This window comes from Paramormyrops kingsleyae, chromosome 16 (genome assembly GCF_048594095.1).
Source record: "Paramormyrops kingsleyae isolate MSU_618 chromosome 16, PKINGS_0.4, whole genome shotgun sequence".
Classification (NCBI taxonomy): domain Eukaryota; kingdom Metazoa; phylum Chordata; class Actinopteri; order Osteoglossiformes; family Mormyridae; genus Paramormyrops; species Paramormyrops kingsleyae.
Genome location: NC_132812.1, coordinates 17386619 through 17410989, shown reverse-complemented (window position 1 = coordinate 17410989; position 24371 = coordinate 17386619). Strand labels below are relative to the sequence as shown.

Sequence of the window (24371 nt, the reverse complement as noted above, 5' to 3'; positions counted from 1 at the left end):
TATCCTGCTGGAAGTAGCCATCAGAGGATGGGTACATGGTGGTCATAAAGGGATGGACATGGTCATAAACAATGCTCAGGTAGGCCGTGGCATTTAAACGATGCCCAATTGGCACTAAGGGGCCTAAAGTGTGCCAAGAAAACATCCCCCACACTATTACACCACCACCAGCAGCCTGCACAGTGGTAACAAGCCATGATGGATCCATGTTCTCATTCTGTTTACGCCAAATTCTGACTCTACCATTTGAATGTCTCAACAGAAATCGAGACTCATCAGACCAGGCAACATTTTTCCAGTCTTCAACTGTCCAATTTTGGTGAGCTCGTGAAAATTGTAGCCTCTTTTTCCTATTTGTAGTGGAGATGAGTGGTACCCGGTGGGGTCTTCTGCTGTTGTAGCCCATCCGCCTCAAGGTTGTGCGTGTTGTGGCTTCACAAATGCTTTGCTGCATACCTCGGTTGTAACGAGTGGTTATTTCAGTCAAAGTTGCTCTTCTATCAGCTTGAATCAGTCGGCCCATTCTCCTCTGACCTCTAGCATCAACAAGGCATTTTCGCCCACAGGACTGCCGCATACTGGATGTTTTTCCCTTTGCACACCATTCTTTGTAAACCCTAGAAATGGTTGTGCGTGAAAATCCCAGTAACTGAGCAGATTGTGAAATACTCACACCGGCCCGTCTGCCACCAACAACCATGCCACGCTCAAAATTGCTTAAATCACATTTCTTTCCCATTCTGACATTCAGTTTGGAGTTCAGGAGATTGTCTTGACCAGGACCACACCCCTAAATGCATTGAAGCAACTGCCATGTGATTGGTTGATTAGATAATTGCATTAATGAGAAATTGAACAGGTGTTCCTAATAATCCTTTAGGTGAGTGTAAGTAACATGATGTTTTTACAGTAGAGGACCTACCATCTTGACTAGGTATAGCAGTGATACAGTATGTGATTTCATACCCTCTCCACTCTTGCCAGATTGTCTTATTTAGCATGTTAATCAGTCTGATTAAGCAATCCTCAAAATCTACAATGATTGCTTGTAATTTTGTAATTAACTGGACATTGCTCAGAATTATAAATAAAGTTTCAAGTTTTTTAGCTGGTATTTACTTGTCAAAAATAAGTTGAGAAAATGCATTTTACTTATCAGTCAGCTGTGACTGTCCTGACTCATTCCGGGCCAGTTAATTAAGACCTTGGCTGGAACAAGATTCTAGGCTCCCAAAGTCAGGATTAGGAAATCCACTTCTATAGTCTGAGATATTAAGTTTTTGTGTCCTTGTTAATCGTTGACTGGGAGCATCAACAAAGTACCAGTGTTCCTAGTTAGCAGGCTAGCACATTTCTCAGGCTAATTGATCTTATCGGTTCTTGAGCTCTGCTCAAAGAACCCCCTGTCTGGTGCCCCCTGGAGGACCACGGTGGCATGTTAACTTGACACACCCTTTACTGAATATAGTTCCCAAATATAGGGATCCCGCTAGCCTCCTCTGTTTTGGAAAGGATAACACAGCCTTTGTGCTGCCTTATCCATTCATATACCAGCTGCATTCCAGAATGACACTGGGACAAGTTTGCCCATCTCTCTGTGCGGGAGCCACATGGGAGGACCCTCATGCAGAACGTCACTGTACAGCATGTTGTCTCAGCATGACACTCAGCAAAGAAATATTGTCATTTCATTTTCATTTTTATTGAACATTTGTACGCTAAGTATACAAAGCTGTTTGTTTGCCTGTAGTTCTTCATTGTTCTACAATCCTTCACAGCCTCAAGAGGACACTCGCTAATCTAGCCTTTGACCAGTGCCCATTGAATTAACCATTAAAAATCAGTGCTTAAGTGCATAATTACCAAAAATTAAAGGAAATTGTGTACTATATTTATCAAGTAATCAATTCATGTACAATGCTTACAGAAAGTCTTGTGACTCTTGCTTAATTTTGTAAAAATGTTGCAAATCTATTGCTTTCACAGCAAAAGTCCATAGACAAGCAATATTTAACATATCTGTCCATATCTTCTGCACATACATTTTCTTTTTAAGAGTCATAATTTTTTTGACTGAATCAGTTATGTTCTAGCCACTGGCTTCCAAAGGGATACTAAACAGAACAGTGATGTTTGGTGTTTTATGTTACTGCAAAGGTGTTACTAATTATAAATCAACCAATGAGAATGCTTGTCAACTAACTTTATAATTCATATCAGCTCTTTTAGAAGTATAATTTGGGTTTCAATTTATCACTACTTGAAATAAATCTTTTACCTAAAATTTGTTGTTTCAAATATATAAAGTAATGACTTCTGTTATATAAATAAATAAATTTGCAATTTTTTTTACCAGATTAGGCAAGCATCCCAAGACTTTCTGTGGGCACTGTATGTTAACATTTCACATATGTGGAACATGTACACAATTCTGCTGACCGTATTTTCTATTATCAAAGAAACAAAAATAAATTGAGAAGTTCTGCTCCATTGACATTAAATGTTTCTGTTCATTCACAAAACAGATATATGTTTTATCAAGACACACTAGAATGATGAAGGGTCTTATTTCACTCTGAAAATGGCCATTATGTACTCCAACAAAACACATGAAACCTCGTTGGCAGTTGTAGAAAATATCAGTTTACTATAACATTACAAATTGGCACTATAAAGAATTAATAAATTTTATTAAAAAAAAAAAAAAAAACGAAGACAGAAACAAAAAAACTATGACTACAATGCATTTGACATAAAAGGTTGTCAGAAATAAAATAAAAATAAAACTAATAAAAAAAATAAAATATGGGCAAACAATGGCTACAATTTTTTTGTCAGTACAAATGACTACACATCACCTCTATCATCATCTTTTCATGCAATAATGAAGAAACACCAAAACATCCCAGTACATTATTTTCTACTTAAAGAAAAACAAATCAGTGATTTACATCAGAATTTAAGCCTTCATACATTAAAGCAACATAGAAATACAGCGTTCAAAAATAAGTCTTCATTTCAAGGTTTAGATGTGTTTAAAAATATTAAAATAAAAAAATTCTTCACATATAACATATTCATATTGTGTTTGGTCAGTTATGCTTCTTCTGGGGGATGATCTAACTACAGAAAGTATGAGGTCATGGTCTAAACCGACCTTCACTGTAATCTGTAATCTCACCTTTTCAAAAGATCCACATACTCAAGTCTGCTGTGGGAATGGTCGCAGTACGTAATACTTGATTGTAGATCAAAATTTTAAAAATGACAAGGAAAGAGACTTGGAGGTTACACCCTTTACACAAGGTGAGGGTGAGATTAGAATGCATTAATAATCGACCAAGGAGCATTCAGAACCAGCTGAAGAAGGCAGTGATTACCATTATGTTTTAGAACAGAAAATGTTGTCAATGCAATTCCTGCTATCACAATCAGTTCACTTAATGCTGCCTTTTTTCATGCTATGCTTTATTTTTGTAATTTCAATGCAAAATAAAAAAATTGAAGGGAATATGAGATACTTAAAAAATTTGAACCACTACTGCCTCCCGATTTCTTTAGTTGTTGTTATTCTGTCCAGTATTTTTTTTTCTGTAGAGCCAGACAACACTATACATGTTTCCACTCTAACTTCCAAGACATGGAAAATGAGCAATATTAATAAAAATATAAATTAATATGGTTTGCAGCATGGATTTTCTTCGGGTAAAAGCTGCATATAACAATATAAATGCAGCACTACAAATATTTTTTCTGTTTTAGTAAATAATACTATGAATACATACTGCTCGACCTATCTGGTTTTTCTGGTTAAATCACCCAAATAAGTCTCATCAGTGTTAGTATTTGACATTTGAACTTGAGGTAGATTGAAAATGGTCAACATTTTAGGTCATTGTACGTTTAGGGAAACTCATCATCAATATTGCATAATTCTTTTTCTTAAACAGGCAGACATATGCTGGAGTCTTTATACAAATGGAAAGAAATTTATATACCATGTTTCACTATGTACTAAAGGTTGTTTGAAAAACAGGAATATTTGTCAAACTGATGTTTCCACTAGACCACTTAAAACTACATTTCCCAAAATACAATGCATGCATTGCTCCCCCGACAACAGCACATCTCCACACTCGTTTCGGTACAGCGATTCCCTCCCTTTAAAGTCAAGGTGATACATACAGACAGTCATGCACGTAAAACACATTGCGCTAATTTTGTGTACTTATCGAAATGTATGCTCCTTTTCTTGTGCAACAAAGTATAAACCTTCAAGGAAACAGCTTCTTCTCCTAAAACATGGCAAATCATTAGCATGAACTCTTTCTTCAGAGTGCAATGTCTCAAGGTTTATCGGTACATTGCAGAGATAGGAACAGAAGAAGATCATTCTGAAACACGTACTCCAAACAATTAAAAAGGTAAAAAGGATACACACACACACACACACACACACACACACACACACACACACACACATATATATATATATATATATATATATATATATATACGCACATATGATTTTATGTACATATAAACAAAAACTACGGCTCTTCCCGGTGTCATGGCAGATTAATGCAGAAAATGATGCTGATGCACTAGCTGTTAGGGGCTGTGTTAGTGCCGCATGTTAGGGTTACTGGGCATAACTGAAGGTGTGTTTTGTCTTCATCTGGCACCTAGAGTGGGCAAGAGAAAGGGGAGGGTGGGCCTGGGAAATCTTTATGAGTAGGAATTGAGGCATTCCTTTGAACGGGACTGGATATCTTGCAGCTCCTGTTCCTCCTTGGTTTTGATGTCCTGGTACGCATGCATGTGGCTAGCGTCTTTAAGGTAGGCCCAGTTGGCTGACAGGATCATGAGGAAGTGGATCTGGAAGAGAAGGGGGGAGGGCAAAGTGGACAGCAAGAGCGTGGGTCAAAGAGCAGAGCAGGCCATGAGGTGGACTAGGTGGACGGGGAGAGTGTGGGTTAGAGAGCGCAGTGGGCCACGAGGAAGCGAGGCTATGCCTGTGGGCTGAGGCGGACGGGGAGAGTGTGGGTCAGAGAGCGCAGTGGGCCACGAGGAAGCGAGGCTATGCCTGTGGGCTGAGGCGGACGGGGAGAGTGTGGGTCAGAGAGCGCAGTGGGCCACGAGGAAGCGAGGCTATGCCTGTGGGCTGAGGCGGACGGGGAGAGTGTGGGTCAGAGAGCGCAGTGGGCCACGAGGAAGCGAGGCTATGCCTGTGGGCTGAGGCGGACGGGGAGAGTGTGGGTCAGAGAGCGCAGTGGGGCCACGAGGAAGCGAGGCTATGCCTGTGGGCTGAGGCGGACGGTGAGACCGTGGGTCAAAGAGCAGAGCGGGCCACAAGAAAGCGAGGCTATGCCCGTGAGTCGAGGCAGATGGTGAGAGTGTGGGTCAGAGAGAAGAGCGGGCCACGAGGAAGTGAGGCTATGCCAGTGAGCTGAGGTAGCGGGAAAGGATGCACTGAAGGTGCATAGGAGGGGGGCCATCATGGCTTCACCCTGGCATGCATGGGGAGATTAGGCGAGGTTATTTAACTGACTGTTGGTTTATAGAGAAAGAGAGAACCACCAACACCAAGCGCATCTGCTCCGGCTAGAAGAGCCTCTACAAGAAAGACCATCACTGACTCTTCTTTGTAAACAAAGCAGGTTTATTTAATGTAGAAACGGACAAGTACTACAATTTTTAAAATTTTAAGAACAAAAAAATTAAATACTATTGAAATAAGAAATAAGTAGACATGAACAGACAAAAATCAAATATAAGCATGCAGGTTCAGTGTTATAACAGAAAAATGTGGAAATTAAACACATTTTGATGGCAATTGTGTTTGAATAAAAAAATTACAGAAATAAAAAGAAAAACAAGAAAAACAAAATTGTTGACGATTGAAGCTACAAAATCAGGTCTCATATATTTCCTATAAAAAAACAAGATAAATGACCTGTAATATAAGAATCTTTAAGTTACTCAATCTCGCAGGAGTACATCTCTGGCATGACACAAGTCCTTCATTAATGTTGCTGCCTGTTCGCACTATCACTGCCAGTGTCTGGAATTGTTATATTCTCGTACAGGCCACAAGAACAGCCTAGAGCACATCATACGCAACTTGGCTTGAGAAAGTTATTTCATTCAAGAGTCTCTGCAGCTAACTGTGAGTGACCTCAGGGTGTGGGTGTGTGTTTGCATGCGTTGTATATGTCTGTATGATCTCCTGAAGTTTACTCTTTGCGAAGATCTGCTTCACGGCCTGTGACAGGAGGAAGACAGGCTTTCAGCTTTGTCCGCTCCCTTGATAACATCAGAGGCTGCTTGTGCTACTTGACCCAACGATGACTACAACCCCAGCCAAGTGTCACACCGCCATTCCGACGGCCTGAAACAAGAGCCTGTCCCAGTATACAGACACTAAGTTAGGTGTATAAAATGATATTTACATATTATGTCAAAAGAAACGGAACTTTTGCTTCTACGTTCTGATTTTAGTTCACGTTGTCAGTTGGATGCCTTGTAGGCTGCACAAAGGCGATCGGGGCGCGCATTAGAATTTAGTGCAGCAGGCTTCCCGACTTTTAAACTTCAAAACAGCATAGTTATAGGTTGTGGCCATCATGTAGATCAGCTGGTGGAAGAAAACAGAACAACAGGAAATGAGGAACCACTCCACTCTCCGCCACGGGGACTCACAGCAGTAATACAGACACTCAGTAGCCACTTCATTCGGTAGACATAGCTAGTAGAATTTAGGACATACATTTGCCTCCGAAACTAACATAGATGAGTGGCTCTTCAGAGATTCCTTTCTGTGCACCACTGTTGTACTGAGTTGGTTTTTGTACTTTTGCCCTTCCTGTTAGCTTTCCTGTACGCTCTCCTGTTAAGGAGTTTGTGTTTTCTGCTACCAAAATTCCATTGTTTTTTGTTGTTTGTTTGTCACACCACTCTCTGTAAACTTTTAGGAGCACAGTGTGCGAAAAGCCCAGACGGCTAGCTATTTCTGAGATGCTGGAACCACCCATTCTGGCATCAACAGTCACGCTACATAAAAAATTTGCAACATCAGGCATCTTGTGTATTGTAATGCCCAGTCAAACACTAAGTGAGCCTCTTCAACATGTCCACAAACTGTATGTATTCAACTGCAACCAAATGTTTCTCTGCAGGTGGACTTAATAAACTGGCCACTGTTGCATGCTAAATTAATGATACACATGCTGAATCTACCAGGAAAGCTGTTACAATTCTTAAATAAGAAAAGAGCCATTTAGCTGAATTCCAGTCCTTTCCTGTTCTGCAAAGCTGATCATAGCAACATGCCTTCGTTAGCATGGGCACACCCATTGTACCGTTTTCCATACCCACAAACTGCACCTACTGGCTAACTCATGTCACCAGTCAGTTAATCCTTTATTAAATAAACAAACAAACAAACAAATAAATAGATGAAAAGATAAATCAAATGAATAAACAAATAAATACATAAAACAAGCAAACAACTAAGTAAATATGATGCGGAAAAATGTTTTAAAAAAACACATCACATCACATCAACTGCATGGGAAATGAGCTGGAGAAAGAAAGGACCCAGCACCCAAAACCCATAGAGTACTGCGCCATGGCAACAAAATCCAAAGGCACTATAAGCTTACCAGGGCGATAACAGTGGCTCCTGCCCCAGCACAGGCTACTATGTACAGGTGATAGGAGAGATAGAACTGCAAAAGACAGATGGTCCGGTGAATCATAGACGCCAGTTCTGTGCTTTTACAGTGATTCTTCACAGTTTGCGGCAGTGCTATTTAACCAGACAGTGATATATCCATAATCATCCACCCATCTTTGATATATTTTGGTTTATCCATCATCAATTACACAAAAACCTTTGCTAAAACATTCATCACCGAATATCATAATTAATTTAATCAGTCGCACATTTAAAAGTGCACTACACCTTCATATAAATGATTATATAATTTTATTCTTTAATGCCATACATTTAATCATGTCCATTTACTGATGCTGAAGTTTCCGTTTTCCTTACCTCACTGGTGTCGCAGATGTCACTCAGTGTAGCTCCACAGGCTTTCCCGGGAGTTGCAGTCCATGGAATAACCCCTACAAGAAAGAGAGCTTAATTCTTCATAGCATATGTTCTGAGTTAAGAAGAGTAGTGCATAGAAGGTAGGGTAAGATCTGTCATTCAGGATGTCAGTTACTTTTAACAAGAACAATTATTCAGATGCATAAGGCATTTATGATGCAAAGAGATACAGTGACAGGTGTACAGATACATATGTTCAAAAGAAACCCATGGGTGTGGGCTGCTGCAGTCGGGTGACAAACCCACTCAAAGACTAAACTTTTGTCCTGGTACTGATCATTAAATGAGACTGACTTGTGTTTTTTCTCTCGCCAGAGGAAACACTCTTGGATACTTATGCATGACTCGCCTTCTCCATTTCCTGTTCTTTTTTTCTTGTGATTGCCCTTGTGCTAACTGCAAAACAGCTCTCTTTTCATGCGATTGTCCTTGTGCTAACCCGAAACAGCACTTTTTTTTTTCTTGTGATTGCCCTTGTGCTAACCCTAAACAGTTCTTTTTTTCTTGTGATTACCCTTGTGCTAACCCTAAACAGTTCTTTTTGTCTTGTGATTGACCTTGTGCTAACCATAAACAGCTCTTTTTCCCTATGGTCACCTTTGTGATAACCTGCGACAGCTAATTTTTTTGGATACCTATGCATAACTCGCCTTCCCCATTTCCTGTTCTTTTTTTCGTGTGATTGCCCTTCTGCTAACCCTAACCAGCTCCTTTTTTTCTTCTATTCGCCTCTGTACTAACCCTAACCAGCTCTTTTTTTCCAATCCCTGTCACTTTTTTTATGCCCAGCTCCACTCCCAGCTGAAGTCCCTTCCTTTCAGCCATCGTTCCTTGCTTCCTTCCCTTGAGCAGCCCAGCCCCATGATGGAGAGTGGAGGATGAACAGTGTTTCTTCGACATAAACCCCCTCTGAGCGCCATTCCGGCTCACTCACCATACTGCCGCACATCGATGCAGATGGAGTCCTCGGATGTCAGATTGGCTACCGGGGACCTCAGGGCGGCACAGGTGGACCACATGTTGTAGAAGAGAAAAACAGGCACCGCCGAGAAGCCAAAGACTCCCAGCCAGGCCACACCCAGGATGTAGGTCAGGAACACAAACTAAACAGATACAGATGGTCCTTCATCATAATCATCATCATTATCATCGTTACTGTCATTAAAGATCATTCTCATTGACATGATCTGATGTTATGAAGCCCTGGCTGATATTTTAATGCAGGTCCTTGTAGAATAAAGAGTCAATGAAAATCTCCACAGCAAGATGGTGCACAAGGAAGGTGGCAGCCCCAACACACCATGCCACTGATGCAGCGGCCACATGCTGTGGTCTTGAACTCGCTGCGGAGCTCCTTGACAGCTCTGGTCGTGTAGAAGCCTTCGGCCAGCAGGATGATGCCATACAGGAAGAAGAATGAGGCAATGCCGTAGATAACATACTGCATTAGCTGCACCCTGCGGGGGAACATGTGAGAATGCAATGGAGAAACATGCAATGGAGAAGCAGCTGTCCGCTGTGATGCCAAGCCAGCAGAAGAGCTCACATTCAGGGTTTTACTCCCGAAATAACACTTACTTTGCAAAATTTTCATGAAAGTGGATATAAACACAAGAGATCAGAGATTTCTTCAGCACTGGGCTCAAGTACCAGTGTTTCCTAAACTAACATCAAAAGGCATTATAGATTCGTGCAAAGATGTTAGAACCTTGCACTTACTGTATATTCCAAGGATTTATGCAAATAAGCAACAAATGGGTGCAACTAAATGCATTAAATTATTAAATGACAGCTAATTAATGCAATTTGCACAGCATGAGTCAGTTGTTAATTATTGAAGATGGACTCTAGCATTAAGTGAAATGACACTCTTGTGTATACATGGAGACGTGTGCATACTTACACGTCAGTCAGCATTGCGTGATCGCTAAATGTTTTGGAGAAGTGGTTTTCCAGGATGGTGACTGTACCGGTGAGCGCTACATGGCCGCACCCACAAAAGAGGGCCACGCCGGAGAAGCAGAGGATGGTGGCGACCAAGGAAGCGTAGGGAACACCGCCCAAACACTTGATGCAGCATTCAAAGCACCCTGGACACACAAACAGCAAGGTGGTAGAGACCTGTGTTATTTTATGAGCAGTTCAGTTAAATCTGTGGCATTTTGACTGTTGGTGACGAACCAAAATTTTATGTATGAAAGACATGAGGTTTATCCATGTTATTTTCTGCGTAAAATTTACTTCATATACTTCGAATGCATTCCACATACAGTCTGTAGGGTTTTGTTCAGTTTCATTTAGTTAAAAGCTAGTATTATTATAACAATTATTAATTATTTTGTTGTCTAGAAAAGGTTCAAGTACCATTTGGAATGTGAATTGAGTTATTGCCAGTTTAGCTGATCTTAATTTTACCGAAGTAGGTGAATCCTTAAAAAACACGCCTTAAAAATAGGACAAAGTAGCTTCCATGGAAGTAATTTTCCTGAATAATCACATGCTTCACTTAATTATCTGGCTGCTGTCATGGCAACCAACACTACTCATTCCTCATAGCTGCTAATAGCAGGTGGAGGGTGTGCTTCTCAGTCCTGATTACTTCATGTTCAAAGATGCTAAAAGATTCACCATGAATATGGCACAATTTACCCTGCACAGCATAGGAATGCATTTACAAGAAGTCAAAATCAAGTGGGGCTAATTAAAAGGAAACTACTCCATTGTGTGGGAGAAAGTAAACTCAGTCTGTCAGTTTGCTGGGAAATGGCTCTGTGTAGCAGTAATAAATTGATAAGTTTTCAGACACAGCAATCAACAAGAGAATTAAATTAACAGAAGAATATATAACAGGGAAAATAATGAAACATCAAAATCTATTACACAACTGTGTTCATCCTTAATTATTAATAAGGTGCTGTGATTTCAGATTGTTTGCACTGTACTTATTGATGGCTGAGTGATTGATTGCAGTGATGACAATGGATGTCCTGCTGTAGGTTTCGGCTGTTATTAGCCTTGTGGCACAGAGCAGATGCTCAGTGAAAATGGACGGCTCTCTCAGAGGACTGATGCATTGGCAGATTTAAGGGGGGGGGGGGGTGGCTGTGGTGCTATTCGGTTTAGTGCCTCCTTCTGAGATTGACACGCCATCGCCTTTCGGTTCATGCAGGTTAAAGAACAATGCCACTTTTTTATTTGAGTTAATTTGATATATTTCCAACTAAACTAAGCAGAATGGCCTGCCTTCCTACCCATACACCTGGAGAAATGATGGGCACTAATGCTAAGTTCCCACTAAACATTGGACGTCGGATAGGCGTGCAGATCATGTCTATATTAGGTCCGTCAGTCCATGACCAATTCTGGACATCTATACAACGTCCAAACTAGGTCCACAATTTGAACGTCCATCCATGACCCAACTTGCACGTCAATATGACATTCAACATTTGAACGTAATTTTTTTGACGTTATTTGGACGACTATGACAGGTGCAGGAAATATAGTTTTATTTACAAATATCAACATTGTTGTTATCAACATAATAAATGTGAATACAGATGATTATTTCGAAACAAACATGATTTATTATGCCAATGCGTACGTATTTTATGTGCATTTGCGCTGATATGACAATAAATTTTATCGTGCATTGTTTTTTATGTTCGTTCTGAAAACCATGTGAAAACTGAGTAGTGCAGAGCAGCTGTAACAGTTTTATCCACGTCCCTCGCGGACACTTTTGTGCACGTGCAGAACGCGGGATTTCAAAATCTGGCAGCAGCTTGATGCCCGGTCGAACAAATTAACATCCAGCTTGCTAAACCAGGTTAATGCTAAATTATGTTTTTTACTTTTCATGATACTTTAGCTCTGTACTGTTCTGTTGTATACACTGTAGCACCGGCTGGGCTCATGTCCCAGCATGCCCCGCGTGCAGTTGTAAATAGCCATTGTTGTGTTGTTGCTGTTATTGTTAATTAATAGGTAATTCCTTATTGTTGCGCATGTGTTTACATGTGTCTTGTGTGTACCCGGTCTGATCCTCGTGTGTAATTAGCTTACATAAATGTCCCACCGTGGATGCGTCTTACAGTTCGTTGTCTGACAACTTTGTGTTTCTTACATATAATTATGTTTGGTGCTCTTTGGGTGCCTGATGTAATCCTTGTACGGATTATTAATTGAGTGGATGTTCTCCGACAGAGTAGTCTCCGTGTTTCTCTGTTCGCGATACCTCCATCTGCCCGTCGCAGCAATACGTTATTTAAATTTAAGTTTTAATTGAAAGCATGGTGAAATTGTTGTATATATGAATTTAGTCGAGACACGACATACACATTGTCTAAAATTAGTCTGCTTTTGGTATTATAAGACGTCCACAACGACCGCATTTGGACTATAAATAGCCCATACATGGAGGTCCCACGGCCGTCAATACTAGACGTTCATTAGACGTCAAAAAAAGACGTCGCCTGGCGTTACAAAACAACCCCTTCAGTGGACCAAAATTGGACGTCCAAAAACGACATATTAAAGACGTCATTCCGACGTCACTATGCGCAGTGGGTTGCTAGAGTTAAACTTTGAGTTAAACAAAAGGAAATCAAGGCAATTCAATATATGACCCAGAATGGTCTTTGCATCTCCTCAACTGTAAGTAAGATATAAGGTATGTTAAAATACTCTGGGCAGTTATAAAACAAGAGCAGATGTGCAGTAAATCTTACACATTACAAGGCTTCAGGATATTATTCCGCTTACATGATCTTTTATTCTCAGGAAGGAAATGTAAAGATGTATTACTTGCAGTAAACTTCTCATTGGTATTGCTGTCACAACGCCCCTTAGTGAAGAACACAGCGATAGAAACATTTTTGTCACAGAAATGGTGAATAGCTGTTTCTATGGCAGCACGCTACCACAGCTCAATGAGCCTGTCTGTTGCTGGCGGACCTGCTTATCCCACCAACATCTGACACGCAGGCAGGCTGGGGGGAGGATCGGGGACAGAAATGTGACTGAGGGGGTCCGTGGGGCAAGGCAGCAGAGGCGAAAGCTGCCCTGGCCTCTTCCAAGTTAACCCTGATGTCAGTTACACTCATGGGCTGCCGAGACAATCACAAATCATTCGAAAAATGAACTACAGATTATAATGGATGGTATTTATGTTTATTTAGCAGAGATTTTCACCCAAAATGACATACATTTCTGAGAAAGCAGGGTCAGCCAACCCCTGGAGCAAATGAGGATAAGAGCCTTACTCAAGGGCCCAGTGGTGACATCACTCTGCTGTCCCTGGGATTTGAACCCACAACCTTCCGATCACAGGCACAGCAGTCTAACCCACAGAGGCACATGCTGCATCCCCCACAGTCAAATACATAAAATAAAGCAGGTAAAAAATAAACTCACTAGACCCAAAGTTCATGATATTATTTAAATTAAGTAAAGTGATTTGGATATCTCCGCATCTGACTAATATATCAATTCTAATATAGAATTACAATGACCACAAAAATTGCACTTATTTATTTAACGAAAGCAAAGATAAATGCCAGATTAATTATGCAAGTGTTTTGTGGCAGTGGTGATGGAGGTCCACTCAAACTACTCTCCCAGCATCCAAACACAGATCCTCACTGGCAAGACTGTTTGATTACCCCACTGAATATCTTTTTCTTCTTCCATTGAACTGTCAGGACACTCCCAGTGATTCCAGAATATTCCAAAAACACCATTTACCACTTGAAGCTTTATTGTGGTTCCTTTTTGACATTACATAGCACGTCATTTTAATGTGCAGCTGTTGGGTGTAATAACCAAGGCGTCAACGACATAAACAAAGTCAATTTTGCTCACATAGGATTGGGCAAGATATCATAAACACTCCCTCCAGAAACCCCACTACAAACTTTTAACATTTTACATTTTCCTATTTCTAGGTATTTAATTGTAAGGTAAGCTGCTTTCTGTCTTCTCTGTAATGTGCAAATATTTCATGCATTGCTTCCCCATAAAACAAACTGATGAATAGCAGTGCAACAGTATTACTATGGATACCTCATAAAAGAGTCAGGATACTAAACAAAGGAAGGAGAAGTGGGTCACCATCAGAATGCACTACCATGCCTGGCATTCACAGTAGAAATTATAGTGCTTATACCTAGTTCTGGCCTTCAGTTTGTATACACTCTCTATGAACATGCATTTATATGGTAGTACTGCAGAAAACCCAGTTCTGTGCTTTAACATATGATCCCCATTATTCTGTCTTAGTTAGGTGACCTGCTTCCATTGTCATTTTCCAAAGGGCCTGAAATCTTTCAATGGTTTTCCTAATGAACAAATCTTTACAGTAAAGCAGCCAGTCAATTTCCATGGAAATCTCCTTGGGATCTGGGCAAAGCTCTGGGTGTCAGATTGTCAAGGTAACACCTCTGTCTGTATATTCCAGGCACACAGCTGTCACAGGGCCAGCGTAACACCTCTGTCTGTACACTACAGGCACACAGCTGTCACAGGGCCAGCGTAACACCTCTGTCTGTACACTACAGGCACACAGCTGTCACAGGGCCAGCGTAACACCTCTGTCTGTACACTACAGGCACACAGCTGTCACAGGGCCAATGTAACACCTCTGTCTGTACACTACAGGCACACAGCTGTCACAGGGCCAGCGTAACACCTCTGTCGGTACACTACAGGCACACAGCTGTCACAGGGCCAGCGTAACACCTCTGTCTGTACACTACAGGCACACAGCTGTCACAGGGCCAATGTAACACCTCTGTCTGTACACTACAGGCACACAGCTGTCACAGGGCCAGCGTAACACCTCTGTCTGTACACTACAGGCACACAGCTGTCACAGGGCCAGCGTAACACCTCTGTCTGTACACTACAGGCACACAGCTGTCACAGGGCCAATGTAACACCTCTGTCTGTACACTACAGGCACACAGCTGTCACAGGGCCAGCGTATCACCTCTGTCTGTACACTACAGGTACACAGCTGTCACAGGGCCAGCGTATCACCTCTGTCTGTACACTACAGGTACACAGCTGTCACAGGGCCAGCGTAACACCTCTGTCTGTACACTACAGGCACACAGCTATCACAGGGCCAGCGTAACACCTCTGTCTGTACACTACAGGCACACAGCTGTCACAGGGCCAGCGTAACACCTCTGTCTGTATACTACAGGCACACAGCTGTCACAGGGCCAGCGTAACACCTCTGTCTGTACACCACAGGCACACAGCTGTCACAGGGCCAGCGTAACACCTCTGTCTGTACACCACAGGCACACAGCTGTCACAGGGCCAGCGTAACACCTCTGTCTGTACACCACAGGCACACAGCTGTCACAGGGCCAGCGTAACACCTCTGTCTGTACACCACAGGCACACAGCTGTCACAGGGCCAGCGTAACACCTCTGTCTGTACACTACAGGCACACAGCTGTCACAGGGCCAGCGTAACACCTCTGTCTGTACACCACAGGCACACAGCTGTCACAGGGCCAGCGTAACACCTCTATCTGTACACTACAGGCACACAGCTGTCACAGGGCCAGCGTAACACCTCTGTCTGTACACTACAGGCACACAGCTGTCACAGGAACGTGGCACATTACTGTAACAGAGTGGCAGTCTCCATGTTGCAGACCCTGCATGGATCATTTAATGTGGACTCATCTGATTAAGACTAACTCTAAAACGCAAACCTTAATTTCCATGCAATAGAGCTACAGCTTAGTATTGACTAAACTGAGATTCTGTGATGACCTTTCTTCTAAACTCCCTCACCCCCAGGGAGGTCAGTTTGTCCTGACAAAGAATGCTGATATTATCTCTTTCAGCATCAGCAATCTCCAGGCTCATGAAGCAGATGGAGTCATTTCCTTAGACTGCACGAGCTCTCAGCCTAAACTTTCCTGATCCACATTGTCATTTATATTACATTTACGGTTATTTAACAGTGTGTATGAGTGTGTGTGTGTATGTGTGTGTGGGGGGGGGGGGGGGTTGGGTTTATATTACATTGTGGGGACCTGAGGTTCCCCACAATGTGATAAAAACCTGTCATTTTGACGTTGTCAATCCACCAGGTCCTAAATCCAAACCCAATGTGATAAATATGAACTGTGACTATGATGTCCATTTTAACTGTGGTAAAGCTGTCGACAAGTTATTTAAATGAAGTTGCACAAAGGTGTATAAACACACACACACACACACACACACACAGAACAGGCCAAATGAGCAGTTACTCTCTGAGCATTACCATAAATGGAATCAGAGCTGTCCGCTTGTTAGTTTGGTAACGCTTCCTGACTTCAGTTTTTTTCCAAATTATAGCAATAAAACAAGCAGTAATAACTCATGTTGCATGTAGCACATAGATTTTTACAACTACTAAAGAGTTTCATCTAGAGAAGAGTGACAGGAAAAATAAAAGCACAGATTGGACATCGGCGGGCTGTGGAGTGGATCCAGAGATGGGGCGGCTGGCAGCACTGCACCTCGAGGGGGATGCAGCACACGCTGCGGACACTGCGGCGCGGTTATATTTAAATGCCGTTTCAGGCAAACGTGTAGGTATGTGACAAGAGCAGTGCATGATGGGAATTCTGCCCGCCTAACATGGACGCGGCACAGATGGTCTCACGGGCTGGAGGCTGCGGTAGGACACATGTCCTGAGCTCTCAGAGCTATTTATGTTCCGCTCACACACAGACAGACACAGAGAAACAGACACACAAACACACACACACAGACATACTCACAGACATATCTTTGTGGGGACTCTCCATTCACTTCTATGGGTAAAACCCTAACCCCAACAATGACAAACTTAACCCCTACCCAGCCCTAACCTTAACCATAAGAAACCAAACACACCAAAGACTTTTTGGCATTTTAGTTTTATGATTCAGTGTTTATACATTACCTATTATGTATTTAGTTTGTTTAATAAAAGAACAATGTATATATCTAACTTGACCTTCAAGGGGGGGCGGGAGGTGCCTTTGGGGGGGGGGGGGGGGGCACCCCCCGAATATAATGGTAGGGGAAACATTGTGATTGCAGTCATAGATTTTTGTAAATTAGAGGTTTATATTGTGGGGACTGAAAAAATGCCCCCATGAACTAAAAAGTAAGAGGTTTTATAATATTGTGGGGACTTTTGGTACTCTCAGTGTGGTAAATGCAAACCCACACACAAACACACATAGAGACGGCAGACCACAGCAACACCACAATTCAACCGGCTTGCATTTCCTCACTTTCACATGCTTGCAAAACCAGAGAGACATTCCAGATTAACCCACAGTTTTTATTTGTATGGGCCACAATTACGGCCCCCAGAGCTAGCAAGGAGGGACAGAAAGTGAAAAAAGGAACGAAGAAACGAAAAAAACAACAAAAATCTTTGGCCGACTGCTAGAACATAGTGACAAGCTATGAGCAGCAAGGCCGTTGCGTAATCAGTGAGGTGACAGCTGAAGGGAGCATGAGACTGAGGACAGGAAGCCAGGGGCAGGGGGCAGGCCGGTCGCACAAAGGGGCCGTGTGTGAGCCGGGGCCCGCTGATCAGCCTCCCGCTGTCAGCCCAGTGCATCGCCCAGCCTGCCGGCTGCCCAGGGCCCTGCAGCTTCCGCCCTCTTGTTCTCCGGGCCGCGGCACGGCAGCGTGACCACGGAAACTCCAGCGCGACTGCCAGCACACGGAACGCGGTGACAATGAGCCGCTGTGGAGCTGCATGGAAAGATTCGCAGCCCAGTGGGTTGCTGCTGATTTATGGTTTAATCACGTGGGTCCTCTCCTTCAACCAGAAGGCGAGAACCTAATCATCAACGATTAACAAAAAAGCCAACAAAAACTCTCACACCTCTCATAGCTGGTCATAAAAAGAGGGCTGAATTAAATGTCAAGCTGGAATTAAATAAAAATGCAGCGTGCTTGTTTCACATCAAATGTAATTGCTCGATGCATCCATAAACCCTGTCTCCTTCTGTAATTACATAACAAACTGTCAGATGATTTCTTTGGATCACCGGGCTTTTGTCTTACTGTACGGGGAAATGTTTAGGCCACAGCTTTGGCGGCGTTTGCACTGAAAGCGATGAATCATGAAGGCACTATAGAGGCTCTCACCCTATGGCAGTCTCCACCTGCTGGACACAGTCATGCCAGACCCCACCTCTTCTGCTTCTCCTGCTGTTTGTCGTGACATCATCTCTGGGCAGCCCCTAAGAGCCTGTTACGGTTTCTCCTCTAAGCAGCAGCCTAGCAGACCCCTACCCATAATCCCTCAGGAACAAAGAGGCAAAACCATATCATACATGTTGATATGGTTTTTCAGCTCCCTTCAATCCTGACCAGCATAAGCTGCTGAAAGATGGATGGATGGATGGATGGATGGTGGATACATTAATGGATGCACTTCAATCTAAAATGGAAGGCCAGGAGATTAGAACTATAGAATTAGCTCAACCTCCAGAGAATGTTAAAATAATTTAAATTGACTTGATCACTCTGGATTATGGGTTAAAAGAATGTATCCACAGCACAATGCACTTGCAGTGTAAAATCATTGCACTGGACTGCCTGATTCCACATAAAAAATAAATTTTCTAAATGTAACTGGCAGTGACCACAACCCTATAATTTTAAACAATAATGTCGTATGCCAAGCTATGTGAGATACTTGGTTTCGCTTGTTTTGATGACTTGCCAATTTTGAAAAGAATTAATCAAAATAATGTTTAACTATGCTTCATGCATTAATTGATAAAATGAGGGAACAATTTTCCTTTAGCTTCATTGCTATATACATTATGTCCATCCATCCATCCATCCATCCATCCACAGCAACACTATAGTGAAAACCAATGTACATATCATACTGCATGATACAAATCTGCTGTTAAGTCTGTCTAGGACATGGTTCTTATTGATATATATTGGCCTTGAGGTCAATACATTGTTCAGAATGCTATATAAATGTAAATAATTTAAATATAGATTTAACTGAATATGAGGTCACAATTGGTGCTTTACCACTGACAGAGAACCGGTTCCATTCCTGTTTGCGAACCTTTGAAAGGTTCTGCATGTTTCCACAGAAATAGAAACAGGCTCCAAACCAAAAAATCAATTTGCATTGAGAACCAAGAAATAGTTGAGTCCTGAAAGGAAACCTTGAAGACATCATGACTGGGCATCTACAGACGCAACACAAACATGGAGGCAATGGTGGAAAATTTACTCAACTTTCTTACTTGAGTAAAAGTACAGATACCACACCTCTTATAAGTGGTGGTCAACCTGACAAAATCCCTTGTCATCCGCTACATAAAATGATGGTCCAATGTAATCATCTCCATTATTTTAATGGTTGTGTCTTCAGCTCTGGTGCTGCTAACTTTGAACATTGATAGACTTCATACCTAAATATCGACCAGCATTGGTATGTTAACGAATATACCATACATATCAATATATTGTTTGTTCCATCTTCATAAAGACAATGCGTATATGATAAATAATAATAATAAGATGAGAAAAATATATTTTTGAGAGAAAATAGCTGTCACACCCTGCTCCTCCGATTCTCCTGTGTGCCACGCCCCCCTCGTTAACCTCGTGTGAAATCCAGTAGAGTCTTCGCTTATCCGATATTTCGTATTATCCGACGTCCCAGCGTGAGCATAGTCTATTTTTTTGTTGCTTCGGACTCTACCGCAGCTAATTAGTTACCCTGACTGTACAGTGGCGCCCGTCTACACTATGACTCATGTGTCTGTCATTTGCCCCATCCTCACTCATTCACTGTCACAACTCACTACTCAGTATTTAACTTCAGACAATTCTGTAACTGTAAGCTAATTTTTTCAGTTAATTTTTTTCTGTTGTTTTGTTGTAAAAAATGATTATTAGGTTTGTAATGTGTAAAATTATAACATACGCTGAACAAAAATATAAACGCAACACTTTCTGTTTTGCTCCCATTTTGCATGAGCTGAACTCAAAGATCTGAAACATTTTCTACATACACAAAAGACCCATTACTCTCAAATATTGCTCACAAATCTGTCTAAATCTGTGTAAGTGAGCACTTCTCCTTTGCCGAGATAATCCATCCCACCTCACAGGTGTGGCATATCAAGGTGCTGATTAGACAGCATGAATTTTGCACAGGTGTGCCTTAGACTGCCCACAATAAAAGGCCACTCTGAAATGTGCACAGTTTTGGGGGGGGTCAGAAGACCAGTCAGTATCTGATGTGTTCTGTTCATTAAACCCCGAGTTTTCCCCATATCCCAGACTCCCGTGCCTTCCTTCCCGCCGTGCGCTCAGCGAAATGTGACAATAGCGATCACTATTCTAAGTAAAAAAAAAAATTGTGATTCACATTTTACACATTTTGCAGCCTTACACTCAAGTCAAGCACATTGCAAATATTTTTTCTTTCTTAAAACAATGTGCAGAATGTATCAGAGTAATGTATCAGTTTTTGGCTAAGAAATGTAGCGAAACTAAAGTAATAGTTCCAACAACTTAAAATACTCATGTGATATGCAAATTCAAAAAAACCTACTTTGTTACTTTACAGCTCTGCACGGAGGTGAAAGTAAACACCTATTCAGCTACACCCAACACTGATGATGTGATGGTGCCTACTGCTGAAACAAAAATCGGTGGAAACACTGGCTGGTTCCAGATTGGGCACCTGGTTCCGAACTGAAGTGGTTCTCAGAGACACATATACCCCACACTATTACAGAGAGAACCACCAGTTAAGATGTTGGCAAATGATGAGCAAAGCGACAGTCTGAAACTCTTTATAATGACGGAAAAAATTAAGTGGCTCTGCTTTCTGAAAAGCTGAGAAATTATGCTTCGGTGTGAAGAACAGCCTCCAAATAAAAAGATGCATACAGTCAAATTGAAGCACTGGCAAGAGCGACAGCAGCGTCTAATCATTTCTTAAATCTTGCATTTTATTTTTTAAATCTTGCTTATTTCTGTTTCAGTTTCCCTATTATAATACCTCTGACAATGTACACCTGTATGTGCATATGTCCCCACAATTTGCAGCCTTACACTCAAGTCAAGCACATATACATACTGTATATATGACACACACACACACTGGGTACAGTTCACTATTCATAATGATGATTTACTGTAGGAGCTGTACAGTACTTATGGACTGTAATGTATAAATATAGCATCACACCTGCCTTTACTCGATCCTACAGACAAAACCACCAAGTTCACCATTAAAAATAATGATGAGCACTCATACATAACGAGTGAGTGTCGTGAACTCTGTGGGTGTGAATGTCTGTGTGTGTTCAGTAAGCATGTCCTCATATGTTCACGTGGGTAAACGTTTCCTGTGTGGTTTGGTGGGCCGTTTCTGTGATGGCCTACCCTCATGTCCAGGCTGCTCCTGTCTTTCATGGGGGAGGATCTAGGCAACCCTACACCAGACAAACAAGGATGGACAGGGGCGTACCTAGAAATTCTAGGCCCCCAAGCAACCCCTGCCCGGTTTTATATATTCTCCTACATATCAACTCCTCCCTGTAGAGTGCTGGGTCCCCTGAATCGGCCAGGATGTCCATGGTACTACTATGTCCCTGTTTATGGAAGATGGGTGATTTCCACATGCAGCTGCACATTCCTGTACATGCATTTAGAGCAGCGGCATCAGTAGTTGGTGAAGCGCCACTCACACATGCACACAGTGGCTCTGGCTCTGCCGTAAATAACTAGAGCACCTTTGAATCGTAGCTCATTACAGTACAGGAAGTTTGCAGGACGCAGAGGGGGGTGCTGCAGTGTTGGGGGGGGGGGGGGGGGGGGGGGGGGGGACAAGAGGATGCAGGTGAGTTCTGTAGAAAAACTCCACCTCTAAAGGACACAGGGCAGGAAGGACCATCATTAGCATTATTGATGCACATCAGCCATTTTAAATATCCCTCATTGGAGAAAATACTAACATTCTATAAAGTAAAGCTGGTGTTTGACTCCCCCGTCCCTGAGGACAATAATGCCAAGCCGCTGTAGAGGAAATGCAGCCAAGTTTGACTGTTATGGCCAGCGGGTGGTCAGCAGTAAGCTCTGGCAGATTGGACACAGGCTCACTACCTGAAGATCTCTGGCGCGCAGCTCACAGCGCTCTGGCAAGCAAGTGAAATGCAAACGGCCTGCTTCCCTAGTAACATTCAAAGTAAAGGTCAATTCCAGCACCCAGTCACAATATAAACCTTCCTGTCCAGCCATGTGGCCTTGAGCTTCGGCAGCAGATAAGGTGGAAGGAAGCACACTCGTCTCACCGATTCACAGAGTCAGGCCTGAGTGTGTTTTGCCATGGATTCAGGAGTGTCACTGTGCCCGTCTTTGTGCTGGGTTTTGCTCCTCAGGCGAGCCTTTGCCTGCAAACGGCTAATACAGTCCCAGTGTGCAGCCTCGTATCGACAGTCCTGCTAACGAAGCAGCCTGAAAGGCTCCTGTCAGCGAACACGCCGCCACTGATGGGCAGCCACATTAAAACGAATCCTCCCCCAAGTGCTAAAGACCCAGATTTATTCGGTAAATGCTGCAAAATATCACCCACCGAGACCATAAACCACATCACTCCAATTAAAATCCACCTCAAGGAAATGAATTGTAATTGTGATGCAAACAACAGATCAAAAAGAACTTCCTCAATTAAATATCAGTCAATAAATATCAATAAATCAATGCTAGTTATAAATTGCCATTCAAGAAAGCTGCATTGAATTAAATGAACACATTCTTTATTCATTGCAAAATTAAGAAAGTACGATTATTGGCAAGCCATGCTTGACTGCATTCGGTGCTGCTTTTGTTACTTCATCACAGCAGTCACAAGTAGGTTAGACCCCATCTGTTTACGATGCCGTCACCCTCCCAGCTTCACCCTCTTTCCCAGTCTCACCAGTACCTTTTTTGTCTTGGCTCTGCTCTTGGTTGTCCTCTGATGTAGTTTCCATGGCTGTAGTTTCCAGTGAAACACTCCTGTTTTACAAAGACACCTTTCTCTTTCACACACTCTGTGTTCTCTCCTTTCTCACTGGCTTTTCTCTCTCCTGCTTGCTCCCTCTATCGCTCTCTCCTGCTCTCTCTCTGTCTCTCACACGCGCACATACACATACGCACACGCTGACTGAGGAACACGCAGATCGCATTCATCACAACCCTTTCCTGAGATGCAAAGCTCCCATCACATCTGATGTTCTCGGACTTGCAGGCACATGAAGCACCCCCCGCCACCCATACATTAGCGCAAACCCCTCCAACTTGGGCGTATTTTTTCCCACCCCTATTTTCATAGTGGGAACAGAACAGAAACCCACCCCCCCCCCATCCCTGTTGTGAAAAGGTGCCCTTCAATCCATCCACTCTCAGTGTCTCACAGGGGGACAGTCGCAAGTTGCCACTGAAGAATGACCGTATTACGTCACGAGAGGGAACGTGCATAAAGGAGACGAGGACCCCCCCCTTCCAGCTGGGGTGCTATTTGCATAAAAGGCCACTATGTACTGAAGGAGAATACATGTCAGCAGACAATGGCTGGCCCGCTCTTTCCCAGCGAATCGTGTTGGAGGAGGGAGGCCAGTGGAGGGGTTCTCTGTCTCCTGATTGGCACCATATGTCGCCCACTGCCACGCCATTCATTAGCTGTCCCCGGCTACCGTCTGCCTCTGGCTGGTAGCCTCCCTCGATGAGGATAAGCAGGGAGATCTCAGCATTCAGCATAGGGGTGGGATGGGGGGGGGGGGCTGAATAACGGAAAGAACAAAATGAAAAAAAAACACCTCATTTTGAGAACGGAGACTCTGGGTACATGCTAATGTGCTAATGAAGGTCTGTTTTTGGGGGGGGGGGGGTAGCTTTGACATGGGGGCTTCTTACGGATAGGAAACAACAGAGAAAAAACCCACTGGGCGTGGGGGAGGGGTGGGATGGGAATGTGAAGGGAGACCAGTGGCAGCAGAAACATTCCTCAGCACAGAGCGGCACCATCCCTGATTTTTATTTTTTATGCCCATGGGTAATGTTCTGATAGCATCCATAAAAATGATCATGTGATCTACACGGGTTCCCACATTTTCAAAATGTGGCAAACAGTAATTTGGTTAATGGCTGAAGGGCACCAATATCAGAAATAAAGAGAATTCAAACAGCCCATAACCACACAGTCAGGAAC

General features: G+C 42.7%; 1 protein-coding gene across 3 annotated transcripts in view; it reads right to left on the bottom strand.

Moving 5' to 3' along the window:
* Window positions 1-1680: 1680 nt before the first annotated feature.
* Window positions 1681-24371, bottom strand: part of LOC111851516 (neuronal membrane glycoprotein M6-b-like) — a 39334-nt gene continuing 16643 nt past the window's right edge. Inside the window, exons 1-7 of one of the 3 annotated variants that reach the window (XM_023826518.2) lie at window positions 23106-23453; window positions 10020-10206; window positions 9417-9573; window positions 9051-9219; window positions 8057-8130; window positions 7665-7730; window positions 1681-4878 (exon numbers count right to left, since the gene is read on the bottom strand). In XM_023826518.2, coding sequence (XP_023682286.1) covers window positions 4729-4878; window positions 7665-7730; window positions 8057-8130; window positions 9051-9219; window positions 9417-9573; window positions 10020-10206; window positions 23106-23154 — 852 coding nt within the window. In that variant the 5' untranslated portion in view covers window positions 23155-23453 and the 3' untranslated portion in view covers window positions 1681-4728. Of the gene's footprint in view, window positions 4879-5641; window positions 6638-7664; window positions 7731-8056; window positions 8131-9050; window positions 9220-9416; window positions 9574-10019; window positions 10207-23105; window positions 23454-24371 lie in introns of those variants that run through there. The other 2 variants (XM_023826520.2, XM_023826519.2) reach the window with 2 other exon arrangements.